This window comes from Vipera berus (assembly GCF_964194415.1).
Source record: "Vipera berus genome assembly, chromosome: 6".
NCBI classification, from domain to species: domain Eukaryota; kingdom Metazoa; phylum Chordata; class Lepidosauria; order Squamata; family Viperidae; genus Vipera; species Vipera berus.
Genome location: NC_138208.1, coordinates 91,047,857 through 91,063,922, shown reverse-complemented (window position 1 = coordinate 91,063,922; position 16,066 = coordinate 91,047,857). Strand labels below are relative to the sequence as shown.

The 16,066-nt window shown below is 47.9% G+C and overlaps 1 protein-coding gene across 3 annotated transcripts in view; it reads right to left on the bottom strand.

The window, feature by feature from the left end:
* Window positions 1-29: 29 nt before the first annotated feature.
* LOC308670183 (snaclec coagulation factor X-activating enzyme light chain 2-like) overlaps window positions 30-16,066 on the bottom strand; it is a 43,573-nt gene continuing 27,536 nt past the window's right edge. Inside the window, exons 1-6 of one of the 3 annotated variants that reach the window (XM_081331486.1) lie at window positions 5,995-6,111; window positions 5,457-5,542; window positions 3,851-3,948; window positions 2,265-2,414; window positions 1,881-1,977; window positions 33-297 (exon numbers count right to left, since the gene is read on the bottom strand). In XM_081331486.1, the coding sequence (XP_081187612.1) occupies window positions 224-297; window positions 1,881-1,977; window positions 2,265-2,414; window positions 3,851-3,948; window positions 5,457-5,514 (477 nt within the window). In that variant the 5' untranslated portion in view covers window positions 5,515-5,542; window positions 5,995-6,111 and the 3' untranslated portion in view covers window positions 33-223. Of the gene's footprint in view, window positions 298-1,880; window positions 1,978-2,264; window positions 2,415-3,850; window positions 3,949-5,456; window positions 5,543-5,958; window positions 6,112-16,066 lie in introns of those variants that run through there. The other 2 variants (XM_081331485.1, XM_081331490.1) reach the window with 2 other exon arrangements.

Sequence of the window (16,066 nt, the reverse complement as noted above, 5' to 3'; positions counted from 1 at the left end):
AGCTTCGGGACTCAACCGTCTCCTGGGTGCCCCAAGGAAACAAGGCCAGTTGTGCTAGGCAGAATTTATTGGACCTCCAGGACCATCAGGAGCAGCAAAACCAGATCCCGGCTACAGAGAGGATCCATTGAGCGAAGGTGGCAGAGCAGAGATGGCAGCAGGCGGGGGTTGGGGGGGTAGGTCGGGGGTTTCCTTGATTCTTCAGAGTTCGCACAGCTGGATCTTAACACTGTGGCGGGAATTTGCAGACGAAACGATATTGTTCTGCACAGCTAACATAGTCCCACTTGTGAAAATCTGGAAAAAAAAGGAAAATTTTGATCACTTTTTGCCGAGATTCCCTGAGAGACCCAGAAGATCTTTTCAGAGGCTTCTCCCTCAGTTGCAGGAGGATGTGAAGATAGAACAGGTGGAGACTCTCCTCTGCTAAAACAGGCTGGGGGTTCAACAGGTTGTTCTAACCCAGATCACTTACCTGGCCATCAAATTTGTTTCATTTATTTTGCCTGTTTTTTAATTTAATTTGTATTTATTTCTATGTATCCCACCTCTTTACTTAACACCTAACGCAAGGCAGCAAAGTATCCAACACCCCTTCCTCTTCCTCTTTTCCCCACAGCAACAACCCTGTGAGGTGGGCTGGCCCAAAGTCTCCAGCTGTCTTTCATTCCTAAGGTGGCACTAGAACTCTCTGTCTCCCTGTGATTCGACCAAAGTCACCCAGTCGGCTTGAGCGCCTAAGGTGGGACTAGAACTCCCCGTCTCCTGGTTTCTAGCCAGGTGCCTTAACCAGAGACCAAATTGGATTTTAAGCTGCTCCTTTGGTTGGTGTATAATTCGACCAGGCATGTGTTAATATTTCTCTTCTACACAAACACACACACACACACACACACAATGTGGCCGAGGTTCTTCTCACCGCATTGGGGTATTGCAAGATTGATCTATATCTAAGCAAGCAAACCAGGCAGGAAAAGCCAGATGCCCTGAGACAATGATGGCCTTTCAGAACAAGGTTAAGACGGAGCTTGTTAGTTTAATGATGGGCTGATGGCTCCAATCCCTTTTTCTGTTTTTGGTCTTTAAGATTGTCTGTCATAGTAGTGGTTCCTTATACTTTAAAAATTGTTGGTTCTTTGAGTAAAGTCAGGTTTTGGATATTAGTTTTTTCAGTACTTTGTTGTTGTTGCTTGTATTCCTCTGTCTCAATAGTAATATCTTCCAATTTTGTTATATTCTGAAGTGTAAATTCTTTAGTTGCAATCTGGGTTTCAATTTGTGACTTAAGGTTGGCATGTAAATTATTAAATCTGGAGATAGACATCTCAGTGATTCTGTAGATTGTTTCAAGTATAAGGTTATAGTCAAGCGAGGTTTGTGGCTGATCCTTCTCCATTTTATAATCATTATAAATAGCCCTTGGTGGAGGCTATTTTTCAAACAAAAATCAGTAAGTGTCCACCCCCACAAGTCTAAGCCAAATTCATCCCCAACTGTTTCAGGTGTTTATCTTAATGCCAAGGTCAGTCCAAAATGTAAGCAAGCTTGTTTGCCAATAGTATTCACTAGGTATCCCCAGAGTACTTCAAATCCTTTTCAGACTGTGTCTTTTTATTTATTTCTCTTTTTTGTCCCCTTTTTTAGACTAATAGGTAGAATAGTCCATTTCTGTAAATATAGGAACTTTTTAACGGATTATCCCATGGTTGTGTTGTGTTCCCTTGTCTGTACAGAGTGTGGGACTGAGGCAGCTCAGAGATCCAGGAGGTCAAGAAAGGTCACCAGTGGCCAAGGGGTTGCGAGAAGGATCACTTGGGTCCTCATGGAGGGAAGCCCACCCTCCTTGACGTAACACAATGTGCACCACCACACTGACTTACTTGTCCATTTAGCCAACCCTTGACACATTTTGGATTCTCCTTCTTTCCAGTTTACGTAAATGATCTTGGAGCCATCACTCCACTCCGACCTGCATTGCTGGAAAGACAAGAAACCCCCTTAGCCGATTGAGGAGCGGTCTCTGGCTGTGCAGGGCCCAGAGGCAGAGAGAAAAGTTGGCCGATCTTCAAGGGGCAGAACAAATGTATCCTCCCTCCTTCCCTCTCTCTCTTTCTATCTCTCTCTTTCCTTCCCTCCCCCCCTCTCTGTCTCTCACTTAACAACTGTGGCAAGAAGTTATAGAATGGGGCAAAACTCACTTAACAAATGTTTCACTTAGCAACAGAAATTCTGGATTCATTTGTGGTCATAAAGATGAGGACTACCTGCTCTTTGCGTCGATCCCTCAGTCCAATCCACACATAGATTCCGTGTTTCGGGATGAAGCCAGACACCAGCTGGGCCACAAATTCTGCTTCTTCCACGCTTTCGATTGAGGCGAGATGCCCGCCGTTCGCCTGCTCCGTGCAGAATTTCTGGGAGAGAAAGACACTTGTTCAGCTGAGAAGCAGATGTTTGTGTCTATATGGTGTGGTGTGTGTGTGTGTGTGTGTGTGTGTGTGTGTGTGTTGTGAGTGAGTGTGTTTGTGTTTCTGCCTCTGAGAACAGAGCAGGGCTGTGACTGCCTGATCCTGGCCACCCTCCCCACCTCCTTGAGACCCGCAGTTGCCCTCCCTGAACAGGCAGTTTTTGAGCAAAGCCTCTTTCGGCTTCAGGACCCTCAACAGAGGTCCCGGACTGAACCCGGGACCAGCCTTTGGGGCAGGGGGCTCTGCAGACCCCGCTCTCCGCCTGCTCCCTGTCCTCCTCCTCCTCCTCCTCCTCCTCCTCCTCCTCCTCCTCCTCCTCCTCCTCTGAGTTTCCGAGAGGAAGGAGCGGAAAAAAGAATTTGCAGAATCTTGGAGGGGGCCAAACGCAGCTCAGCCTTCCAGATTTGGGGAGACCTCCCAGCCAGCTACTGCCCGGCTTTTCAGAGCATCCGAGACCTCCAGGCACACTCGGGCCTCACCTCTGCGGGATAACAGCCTCACAGAGAGGGAAGGGCCCTGGGAGGTCTTCTAGTCCACCCCCCTACCTCATTCCGGACAAAGGGCTGTCCAGGAAGGGGGAGGCTGCCTAACTGGACTAGACCCCTCCCTGATCCCCCCCCCAACGCCTCTCACTTCTCCAGCCTGAAATGGGTTTTGACAGGTCTCTGATCCCTCCGTTGGCGTCTGCCAAAACCTGCTTTCTCCTCCCCCGAAAGGAAGCCGAGAGCCAGCTGGCCTAGTGGGGGAGGCACCAGGCTCGCAGCCAGGAGGCGGGAGTTCTAATCCTGCCTGAGTGTCACCCGGTATCTTTGGGCCAGTCACTCCCTCTCAGATAGTCCACCTCACAGGGTTGTTGTTCTGGGGAAAATGGACAAAGGACGATTGTGTGTGCTGGCCACCTTGAGGTTATTTGTAAAAAAATAAGCAAAGTGGAATAAAAACAAATTTAAGAAAAGGCCACATTAAGGGAAGGCATTGGGGGAGATGTAGGGCAGGAGGGGAGGAAAACAAGCCAGGAAAGGTACAAATCCCGGCCCTTCATCGGCCCTAGATGAGGCTGCTGCCCTCCGCCCACCTTATGCCTGGAAACAGTGGAGGGTCTGGCATCCGGGTGTGTGTGCAGAAAACACGATCCTGGCACCGTTTCCTGCTGGCTCAAAGGGCGGAGAAGGGAAGCTCAAAGGGGCCCAGAGGAAGAGTCCTTGGGATATCTGCATCACAGTGGTCCCCAAAATCGGGGGCTTTCCTCCCTTTTTGAACCCCCAGCCGAGTCTCCCTCCATCTCCTCGTAGCCAGAGGGGACCTTGGGGCTTTGCAAGTCTGTCCCTGGACGTTTCCCCTGCCTGGGCGGGAAGTTCCACAGGCACACAAGCATGGCTGACCTCTGCATCCGCCCAGCTTTTCAGTTCATCAACGGCCTGGTAGCAATACTGATCATAGGCAGACCAACCAGAGGGACAATCAAAATCAGCTCCAGTTCCTGCATGGAAAGACAGGACGCCCAATGAGAAGAGAGGGGGAGGGGGAGGGGAAGAGGAGGAGGAGGAAGGGAGGAGGAAGAGGGTGAGGGACAGGAGGGTGAAAGGAGGGGGGAGGAGGACGGGGAGAAGGAGGAGGAGGGTGAGGGAGTGCAGGAAGGGGAGGAGGAGGGGGGAGGAGGGGGGAGGGGAGGGAGTGAAGGGGGGGGAGGAGACAGCTGGGTCTGTGGAACATTCTTAACCTGCAGAGTTAATTTGCTGACAACAAACTGAATCTGACTTGGGTTACAGATATAGCAGCTTCCTTTGCAGATTGTCCAAACCTCGGTTAGAGCTAGCCTTGTTTAATTCCCTGGAAGCTGCATGTCTGGTGTGACTCTGTCCATGTTGGTTGCTTTTTTTTTAATTCCATTTATATCCCGCCCTTCTCCGAAGACTCAGGGCAGCTTACAAGCTTAGCAGTAGCAGTGAACGATGCAAAGTCGGAAATTGGGTTCTTTCATGAATAGATTAAACTTTGCAGACCTGCCAGGGCCTCAAGCCCCAACTGAGCCAATTTGGCCTAGTGGTTAGAGCACCTGGTTAGGAAGCGGGAGACCAGGAATTCTAGTCTCACATTATCCCTGGAAGTCAGCTGGAGGACTCTGGCCCAATCACAAGGAGACGGGGAGTTCTACTCCCGCCTTAGTCATGAAAGCAGGGTGAATTTCTGTCAATCACTTTCCGCTTAATCCACCTCACAGGGTTGTTGTTGTTGGAAAACAGAAGGAGGAAAGAATATCAAGTATGTTCGCTGTCTTAAATTATTGGTAGTAATAATAATAAAGGTGGGATACAAAGGAATAAATAAATAAAAAACGTGAAGCCTCCTGAGTCATTCAGGCTTAGCAAGATTTATCCCCATTTTGGATGCAACCTATCCAGACTACTGCAAGGTCCTTGATGTGGGGCTGCCCTTGAAAGCCTCCCGAATTAGCAAAGGAATGGGGATCCGGTGGATCTGTCCTAAGAGATCTCCTCTCGCCTCCTGGGTTCCCCGAAACAACTACAGGGGTTCAGTGGCAGATTTCCAGTGGGGCTGCCCCCCTGCTCCCCCCCGTTCAAGAAGGGCCCCTCTGAAGATGCCCCCAGCAGGGGCTCAGCTCTTCAGCAGATGGGGAAGGGTCTCCTGACCCCTTGTGTGGCCCCCATGGAGAGAAATCCCTAGCAAGAGGTGGGGGAGGGGCACTCAATTTTAATTCATCAATGCATGCATTTTGCCCAAGGGTTTAACTTCATTCTTAATTCTGCATTTCAGGGGTGCTAATTTCGCTTTGGTTTTGCATCGTTGCTTGCAGTCCCAAGTCTTGGGGCGGAGAGAGATGGTGGGATCAGAAGGGCAGAATGAGCCAAACAGGAATAAAAGCAACTTTGGGGAGAGGATTTTGGGGGGGGGGTTTCAAATCAGGAAGGGGTTGGAGATGTGAGAGCTTTGGCCTCTCCGGACACGAGAGACCCTGCTCGAACTCACCACTCAGGGAGAGGAACACGATCAGCCAGCCGAAGCTGACGGAGATGAATCGCCCCATGGTCTTCCTTCCTTCCCTGCAGAGAGAACTGGGGGGGGGAAGAGAGGCAAGGGGGTGAAATGGGGTGAAGTCCAACCTTCAGGCGACCCTGGGAGTCCCACACTTTGCTTTGCACTTTTTCCCTTGCCCAGCTGGACCCCATTTCTCCCTCCTTCTTCAGGCAGCAGCCTTGGGGGTGGGAGTCACAGGGGATCCTCCATTGCTACATACAGTATAGGACAGAAGGGCTCCCCAAAGGCTCTCCTGTGCCCCTCTTTCTCTTCCCCAGAGATCCCCCTGGTAGATCCCTTGTTCACTGCCTCCCGCAGATCCCCTGCAAGAGGTCCCTTCAGGTATGCGGGGGTGGGAGAGAGAGACAGAGACAGAAAGAGAGAGAGAGAGAGAGAGAGAGAGAGAGAGAGAGAGAGAGAGAGAGGCTGTAGGGATCTTATGCAGGGGCCTCACCTGTCAGGTGCCCACAGGTGGGAGAGCCGCACTCACCTGTCCCTCAGCCTCTACAGGTAGCAACTCTGCTCAGAGGCAACTCCAGGCTTTCCTCCTCTGAAGGGAATGGAGGCATTTATAGGCAAGGAAAGGGGGGAGATTTCTGTGGGGGGGAGGTTGGGGGAAAAGGCTATGTGTGAGAAAGGATTTTTGTGCCTACCAATCAGGAAGTAGCTTGTTTGCACAAAACAGGTTGACGGGTTTACTCTCTGCCAAGACGGATGCCACAGAGGTAACCTTGCAGTTTGAAATGTTCCCTGAGGTCATCCAGCTCAGCCCCTGCTCAGTGCAGCAATCTAAAGGAAGGCACTCCGGATGTGTGGATGATTAGCCCCCACCCCTCTAGGGTACCCAGACAAGAGGAGGTCCCCCCCACCTCCTCTGCCTCATTCGCACAATCTGCTGAATGAATGGCTGGGTTTTGAAGAAACGCTAAACCACAAACCACAGGACTGTTTTCACTGAGTCTCACTGCAAACCCCCTACACAGAAACATCGAAGCTTGGCTGCTCTTTCTGCAAAGTCCAACTCTCTGACACGACTTTGCAACATTCCTCTTGTGAGTTTGACTTTCTGCCTCCACGTTGTTGTGTTTTGCTTAACCCAGGGGTCAGCAACCCGCCGCTCTGGAGCCGCATGTGGCTCTTTCATTTTCTGCCCAGTCCTCCACCACCTAAAAAAAAAAAGGTCCGATCAATCAATTCCAATTCCTCACGGAAAAATAGATCTCCCAAACTTGTAATTGATTAATTGAACTTTTTTTTAGTCCCACAAACAAAAGAGGTTTGTGGGCAGTCCACACAAGATTCTTTTGTTTGTAAGACTGCACATGGCCGTGGAGGAAGTGACGGAGCACCGCATCGGAGCTGGAGAGAAGGTGCCGTGTGGGCCCGATCGGGGGTATGGGGGGGGTTGCCAAGCATCTTGTACGGAGCTAGGGAAACGGGCCAAGTGGAAGAAGCTGCCAATTCCACTGCCCTGAGGCTTGTCAGGATCCCCCCAGTGGCCATGATACCCCAAGCCATCCACCATTGCGCGACCTACCCCTCGCCTGCCCGGCTGGCTGGCACAAAGCCTCACTGCTCTTCTCCTCATTCCCCTCCCCACTCCGCTCCATCCAAGCTGAAGAAAACGGAGGCACAGCAGCGGGATTGCTCTCAGTAAGGCGGGCGCAGACAAGCGAGCAGCGCGCCCAGCTCTTATCGCTTGAGAGCAATCCCGCCGCTGTGCTTCCACTTTCTTCAACTCGGATGGAGGCGAGGAGCCGCTGGGGGCCTCTTGAGTGGGAAGGACAAGCTTCGCTGCCGGGCCGGGCCTGGGCTATGCCCTGCCGCTGCCTCCCAAATTCCACCTTTGCTGCTGGGGAAAACCGCAGTGGCAGGGCGCTCTGCGCGAGGGAGGTAGGAGGGAAAAGCGGCGGCAGGGCACGCTCCACGTGGGGAAGGTGTAGGAAGAAAGCAGCAGCGGCAGGGCGCTCTGTGTGGGAGGGGGAGTAAGCAGCGGCGGCGGTGGAGTGCTGGCGGGGGGAAAGCAGCAGGGTTTTGTGGCTCCAAGTGTTTTCTGTGGGAAAGGGCTCCAAATGGCTCATTGAGTGTTTAAGGTTGCCGAGCCCTGGCTTAACCCAATGGCTTTCCCACACTACCCCTTTACTCGAGGGCAGAATGAGCCCCACTCCTTTCTGGATTTGGTCCAAGTTGAAACCCCCCCCCCATCCTGGCTTCCTCTGCATGACACACTAAGCCACGGAAGAACCGGCATAGCTTGCTCCTGCAAAGAAGGCCCAAGGCTCTGCTGATGGCCCCCAGCTTCCAAGTCCCGGGGTGATAGAGAAGGAGCAGCACATCTCCGAATCAGGCCGTTGCTTCTGAGAGAGGGGAGCCTTTGCCACTGAGGTGGAACTGTGGGGTTGTCAGGACCCACCCCAATCCATGTCTTAGGAAGACAAAAACTATTGGAGTCAGTTCTAGTCCAAAAGGAATCTTTACTAGGACATGCTTGGTTGTGGGAATACAAGACAGGACTTGGTATTGTTTTACAAATTGAAACTTTATAAAGGGTTCCCGGTTCAACCCCCCCTTCCCTCAACCCCATTTGGTCAGCCCCCATCCTTCTACTTCGTGTTATCCCTTTTGTGGAAAAAAGGGAACTTCGAATCTTTATGGTTATTGTCTTCTTCCTCTCCAGAATTAAAAGAAGACACATGCGCTCCTCCTTCCTCGGGAGATGGCAGAATCCATGGGGGGGGAAATAATGTTTTAAACATACATTTATGAATGTGATATAAATGGATTCTGACATCAGTCCCTGGTGGTCCCTGAGCTGGGTGTTTTGTTTCACGACCCAACCAGGGAACATAATCAGTGCTAGAAGCGAGTTGAGTTTGTAGAGAGGGGCGGGGAGGAGGAGGAGAACAATGACAATGACGATGATTGATGGGGCTGTTGGATTCCTTGCAAATTGTTTTCTGGCAATTTCAATAAAGAAAAAGGGAGGGAGGGAGGGAAGGAAGGAAGGAAGGAAGGAAGGAGGAAAGAGAATTTGAATAATCTGAATTTGAAAAATAAAACCGTAAAGATTTTCATGCTAAATTGATCTATTAGTCAATCAATCAATCGACCAGAATAGAGCTGGAAGGGACCTTGGAGGTCTTCTAGTCCAGTCCGCTGCTCCAGCCAGAGACTCTGTACAGTTTGAAACAAGTGGCTGTCCAGTCTCTTCTTAAAGGCCTCCCATGATGGAGCAGCCACAATGTCTGAAGGCCAGCTCCTCCACTGGTTAGAGCCCCTTGTTCAAGTCGGTCAAGATCTCTTTGGATCCGGAGCTTGTCTTCTGGGATCTGGGCTCTTCCAGCCAGCTTTGTGTCGTCTGCAAATTTGATGAGTACCCCTCCTATTCCCTCATTTATTGAAGAGTCCTGGGCCTAAGACCCCCTGCTTCCTCCCCTCCTGGTAGATGGAGTAGCTTTAAGGACTACTCACTGAGTACGGCTTGTCAGCCAGTCACCAATCCATCGGGTAGTGATGCTGACTGTCCCCATTTTTCTAGCTTACCCACAAGTACATTGTGGTCTACTTTGTCGAATGCCTTGCTGAAATATACTATCTCCACGGCATTTAGTCGCTTTGTCAAAGAATGAAATAAGAATGGTTGGGCATGAAGTGTTTTTAACACACCCATGATGGCTTCTGCTTATAACTTCATTTGTTTCTAGATGTTTCCAGTTCTGTCAGGTCATGAAATTTCTGCAGGAAAACCGTCCAGCTCAGAGAGCACCAAGGACCCCCCAGTTCATTCCTGAGCTCCTGGGGTTCTCTGATCAGATTCACAGGGTTAAGGGTGACATGCTGTATTCCTTCCTTCCTTCCTTCCTTCCTTCCTTCCTTCCTTCCTTCCTTCCTTCCTTCCTTCCTTCCTTCCTTCCTCCCTCCCTCCCTCCCTCCGTCCCCCACTTTCTTTATTCTTCCTTTCTGGGCCCCTTACAATATAAGAAAACTCTTTTTAAAATTCCAGAAAAGAATTAAAATGAGAGAAATGGAAGAGACAGGCTATAAACCACCATGCTGGGCATCCTGGGGGACGGGGCTCCTCTCCCAGGTCAGCAAGGCCCTGTCAGGATCCCAGGCCAAGCAGAGGAGCCAACTTCTCCGACTCCGCTGGGAGGTCAGGAATAATCCTGGACTGATTAGGCCCACCGAGGGGTGTCGCTTCTTAGTGACCGGAGGAGAGACAGACTTTCTCTGTGACCTCCTGCCCCCCTCACCTGGACCTGCAGGTCTTTGGGGTGTCCCCCCATCTGAGGGGGAGGAATATGGTCGAATGACCTGGCCGAGGGCCGAGCAGCTCCTGCGCTCTTCCTGCTGCCCCTCAGCTGAGCCGGTGTAGGAAGAAAAGTCTTCATCATAGTTCCATCTAAGCTGGGGATAAGCAACATGGCGACTGCTTGAGGAAGAAGGTTACAGTTTATTGCAGAGGAAAGCCAGACAGAAAGATGGTTCCAGAAAAAAAAAAAGGACTGAGCACATGTAGGGAGTGGGTTTTTATACCCTCTGGAGTCTTTTGTTTGGAGTTATTTCCTATGTCAGGCTTTCTATTTCCTGTGTCACGTATTTTGACTCGAGTCTGGGTGTGCCTTCCTGGTATTCTTGATGGTTGTGGGTCAATCCTATTATGTCCAAAGGTATCCTGCATTTCTGGGGCTGGGGTATGTAGATTTTGGGTCTTTGTCTTCCTAAGCTTCCAGCTCCAACTTTCTTGATGGTTTACATTTGCATGTCTATAGAACTGGTTTTCTGCTTGGGGGAAGGAAACTATTAAGAAAACAGGGCATGCTTTCCTGGTTCTTCAATATCTTTTGAGGAAATATGTTTTTCTGCCCTTTTTAATATTTCCTTCTCTGGGGAGCTGACTTCCCTCAATCCCCCCTTTGTGCCATATAGTGTGGGTGACACACTTACTGGCACAAGATTAAAATTGGTCTGATCAGGGATACTTGGTAAACAAGCTTTAAACTGTTAATGCAAAAAAGAAGAAAAACACTAATGGAGGCAGGGGGGGGGGAAAGATCCCTGCCATGGCTCTTAAAAGGGGAGCTTCCAACCCATAGAGTTCTAAAAGTCAGGGCAAAAATTTTGTTAGGTGGAAAAGAAATTTATAGTGTCCAATATTCTGTGCCAATCCTTTTCAAACGTTGGATGTCACCTTTAGCTTCCAGTCAGGTTTGCACATTCCTCCCAAAATTCCTCACAGCCATGGTTTGTCTCAGTACATAACCACTGGCTGCCCATTTTCAGAAGTTATTTCCTGCCTTAGCTCTTAGTTCAGTGCATCCAGGTTTGTGATGTCCAACTGAAGTTAGCCAGTATGCAAGCCAGGCTATTAATTTTTTTTTCCTAACTTGCACACAGTGAGTCCACCAGTGCAAGATATTCAGGGCTTAGGTTTGGAGATCTCTTTCCTGCTACCTCCTTAGTCAGGGCATATGAATTGCAAATCACCTGAGGGGGCCTGGTTCCCTCCCCCTTGGAATTTTGCTGGAGGTTGTTCCTATAAAGTTTTAATGACACAGCTTTACTGAAGGTAGATGGAGGAGACTCAGTGTGATTATGAATGGTGTGTGTGTGTTTGTGTCTGTGTGTGGGTGTGCACACGTGTGTGCGTGCAGCTACTAATACAAACAGGCAATACAAACATTCTGGATAAATTTTCCCCCCCACCAGACAGAAGTCCCAAGGTGTTCAGGACTTGCTGTGCCAACTATTTCGAAATGCCATCTCTCCATAAATACATTCAACTGGCTTATTATAATACAAACGGGGCAAGAAAAAAAACTTTACAATGAGTTTCCACCCTCCCCCCATAGTTTTCCTAATTTTCTTCTAAGGCTTCAAGTGGGGACCCATGGCTCCAGGACTCCTTCCTTCTTCATTTTTTTACTGGCATCTGGCGGACTGGTAGGACTTGGGAAGATCTGTTCCACTCAGGTTACATGGTGGCTTTTTAGTGGATGGCTAGATTCAAAACTCAATTCCATGGCTTAAATGGATGGAGGCAGCATTTGGGTAAGTGTGCTCTGCTTGCAAAGATGTGGGGGGGGATCATCTGTGCAGGCCTGAAAGACATGAGAACCAGAACTCCTTGCCCCTTTCTGGATGGACTCTCCCAGGAAAGGCAGACAAAGACATGGAGAACAAAGGTTAAGACAAGAGAAGTAGAAGGTGGGGGATGATCATGCAATATTCAACATTATGGAAGCAGAAGCAATAGAACACAGTCAAACTAGAATCTTGGACTTTAAGAGAGCTAATTTCAATAAACTTAGAGAGAGCTTGGGAGAGATTCCATGGAGGAGAATCCTCAAGGGGAAAACAACTCAAGATGTTTGGGAAATTTTGAAGAAAAAAAAACAACCAGTCTAGCACAATACCAACAAAGAAGAAAAATAATAGTTCTCAAAAGAAACCAGCATGGCTGCACAAAGCTCTCTCTGATAAATTGAAAGATAAAAAGGACAAGTATAAAAAGTGGAAAGAGGGGCACAGAACTATGGAAGAATATCAGCAAATAGCCCGTGCCTGCAAAGATGAAGTGAGGGAAGGTAAGGCTCAAAATGAACTAAAGCTTGTGACCAAAGTCAAAAAAAAGTGACTTCCGGGTGGCAAGGCTCCGTCAATGGCGGTCATTCCGACCATCAGCCCCGTTGATTCTGTTGAAATCGCGAAAACAGCGACAATCAGCTGTTCTGCGGTTTGGGAACCCCCCTCAGGAGAAGAGGGGAGGGTGAGCATTCAGGTAGAGGTAGAGTTCCCCTAGACCCCCAGAATGATTAATCTGGGGGCCGAAGGGTGAGAGCCCCCTCAGAGCCTGAATTTAACTCCGGACTCAGGGACTCCTCTGTTTCAAGGTTTTGGAACAGAGCAGGACGCTGCAACCATCCCTGCATTCAATATTGAACTTTGGATTACTTAATTTAAAAGAAAGGGAGGAAGATGGTGCCAGAATGATTTTTCAGAGAAAACGGGAAGATCAAGGAGGAAGACAGAAAGTGGGTCTCTAAAAGTTGTAAAAGACTTTTTAAAAAAAAACATATGAAGCTGGTATAAAAGAGATTTAAAAGATTTGGAGATTTAAAAGGGAAGTAACAAAGTTGCTTAGGTATCAGCGAACTAAAATGGACAGGAATGGGTGAATTTAATTCAGATGACCATCAGGTATACTACTGCGGGCAAGAATCCCTCAGAAGAAATGGAGTAGCCTTCATAGTCAATAAAAGAGTAGGAAAAGCAATACTGGGATACAATCCTCAAAATGACAGAATGATCTCAGTTCGAATCCAAGGCAAACCATTCAATATCACAGTAGTCCAAGTCTATGCCCCAACCACCGGTGCTGAAGAGGATGAAATTGACTGGTTCTATGAAGCCCTACAGCACCTTATAGAACTAACACCCAAAAATGATGTCCTTATCATCATGGGGGATTGGAATGCTAAAGTAGGAAGCCAAAAGATAACTGGAATAACAGGCAAGTTTGGCCTTGGAGTACAAAATGAAGCAGGGCACAGGCTGATAGAATTTTGTCAAGAGAATACGATGGTCATAGCAAACACTCTTTTCCAACAACCCAAGAGACGGCTTTACACATGGACATCACCAGACGGTCAACACAGAAATCAGATTGACTATATGCTCTGCAGCCAAAGATGGAGAAGCTCTATACAGTCAGTAAAAACAAGACCAGGAGCTGACTGTGGCTCAGACCATGAGCTTCTTGTTGCAAAGTTTAGGCTTAAATTAAAGAAAGTAGGGAAAAGCGCTAGGCCAGTCAGGTATGAATTAAATCATATCCCTGTTCAATATACAGTAGAGGTGACAAATAGATTTAAGGAATTAGATCTGATAGACAGAGTGCCTGAAGAACTATGGACAGAGGTTCGCAACATTGTACAAGAGGTAGCAACCAAAACCATCCCAAAGAAAAGGAAATGCAAGAAAGCAAAATGGCTGTCTGAGGAAGCTTTGCAAATAGCTGAGGAAAGGAGGGAAGTGAAAGGCAAGGGAGAAAAAGAAAGATACGCCCAATTGAATGCAGAATTCCAGAGACTAGCTAGAAGAGATAAGAATGCCTTCTTAAATGAACAGTGCAAAGAAATAGAAGAAAACAATAGAATAGGGAGGACCAGAGATCTTTTCAAGAAAATTGGAGAGATGAAAGGAACATTTCATGCAAAAATGGGCATGATAAAGGACCAAAATGGCAGGGACCTAACAGAGGCGGAAGAGATTAAGAAGAGGTGGCAAAATTACACAGAAGAACTATACAAGAATGAGCTTAACGTCCCTGATAATCACAATGAGGTGGTCACTGACCTCGAGCCAGACATCCTAGAATGTGAAGTGAAGTGGGCCTTAGAAAAGCTGAGCAACAACAAAGCTAGTGGAGGTGACAGTATTCCAGCTGAGCTATTCAAAATCTTAAAAGACGATGCAGTAAAAGTGCTACACTCAATTTGCCAGCAAATTTGGAAAACTCAACAGTGGCCACAGGATTGGAAAAGATCAGTTTACATTCCAATTCCAAAGAAAGGCAGTGCCAAAGAATGTTCAAACTATCGCACCATTGCACTCATTTCTCATGCTAGTAAAGTTATGCTTAAAATTCTACAAGCTAGACTCCAGCAGTATGTGGATCGAGAACTACCAGAAGTACAGGCAGGATTTCGAAGAGGCAGAGGAACTACAGATCAAATTGCCAACATACGCTGGATCATGGAGAAAGCTAGGGAGTTCCAGAAAAACATCTACTTCTGCTTCATTGACTATGCTAAAGCCTTTGATTGTGTGGATCATAACAAACTGTGGCAAGTCCTTAAAGAGATGGGCATACCAGACCATCTTATTTGTCTCTTGAGAAACCTATATGCGGGCCAAGAAGCAACAATGAGAACTGGACACGGAACCACTGATTGGTTCAAAATTGGGAAAGGAGTCCGGCAAGGCTGTATACTGTCGCCTTGCCTATTTAACTTATATGGAGAGCACATAATGAGAAAGGCAGGGCTAGATGAATCAAAAGTTGGAATTAAGATTGCCGGAAGAAACATCAACAACCTAAGATATGCAGATGATACCACTCTAATGGCAGAAAGTGAAGAGGAACTAAAGAGCCTCTTGTTGCGAGTGAAGAAGGAGAGTGCAAAACTTGGTTTGAAACTAAACATTAAGAAAACCAAGATCATGGCATCCGGCCCTCTCAATTCCTGGCAAATAGATGGGGAAGAAATGGAGGTAGTGACAGATTTTATTTTCCTGGGCTCCAAGATCACTGCAGATGGGGACTGTAGCCAAGAAATTAAAAGACGCTTGCTCCTTGGGAGGAAAGCAATGGCAAATCTAGACAGCACACTAAAAAGCAGAGACATCACCCTGCCAACAAAAGTGCGTATAGTCAAGGCTATGGTCTTCCCAGTTGCAATGTATGGCAGTGAAAGCTGGACCATAAGAAAGGCTGAGCTCCAAAGAATTGAAGCCTTTGAACTGTGGTGCTGGAGAAGACTCCTGCGAGTTCCTTGGACTGCAAGGCGATCAAACCGGTCAGTCCTAGAGGATATCAACCCTGACTGCTCTTTAGAAGGCCAGATCCTGAAGCTAAAACTCAAATACTTTGGCCACCTAATGAGAAGGAAGGACTCACTGGAGAAGAGCCTAATGCTGGGAAAGATTGAGGGCAATAGAAGAAGGGGACGACAGAGAATGAGGTGGCTGGATGGAGTCACTGAAGCAGTAGGCGTGAGCTTAAATGGACTCCAGAAGATGGTAGAGGACAGGAAGGCCTGGAGGAACGTTGTCCATAGGGTCGCGATAGGTCGGACACGACTTCGCAACAAACAACAACAACAACAAAGTTGCAACCTGGGTTTCTAAGCTAAATCATGACTTTCATATAAGGACTGGGTGGAAAAGTGAAAGTGAGAAACGAAAGTTAATGGGTGTTAAAATGGCTTCTAAACCGCCTAGAGCTCCCGTTTCCAGAAGCATGGGGGCATCACCAGTTCAACAACAATCTGCACTTCAGACCTTGATGCCACCCCCCGCAGCACCTCCACCAACATTAACATTAAAAGACTTAAAAGAGGCTTTAAAACTTCCATCTGAGCAAATGGCGGAGCTCATTAATGAGAAAAATAAGGAAATAAGAGAGGATATTTTATTGGCATTTCAGGGGTTGGCAGGTTGTATTGAGTGTTTGGATGAACGCGTGGAAGAAGTTAACAAAAGTAATTTGATACTGGAAGCTAAAATGTGCAAAGCTGAGAATAAAATGGATAAGATTGATGATGAGGTGGTAATGATACAATATAGAGACATGGAGTTTGCTTTGAGGATAAGGGGTCTGAAAGAAAACCCACAAGAAAACCTGGAAGAGATATTTGCAAAGGCTGTGGCACCTATATTGGGATGGCGAGTTGAAGATTTTATAATGGAAATAGATAAAATATTTCGTGTCAACTCCTGGATTGCTAGACAAAGAAATTTACCAAGAGATGTGATTGTTTATTTTACAAAAAGAACGA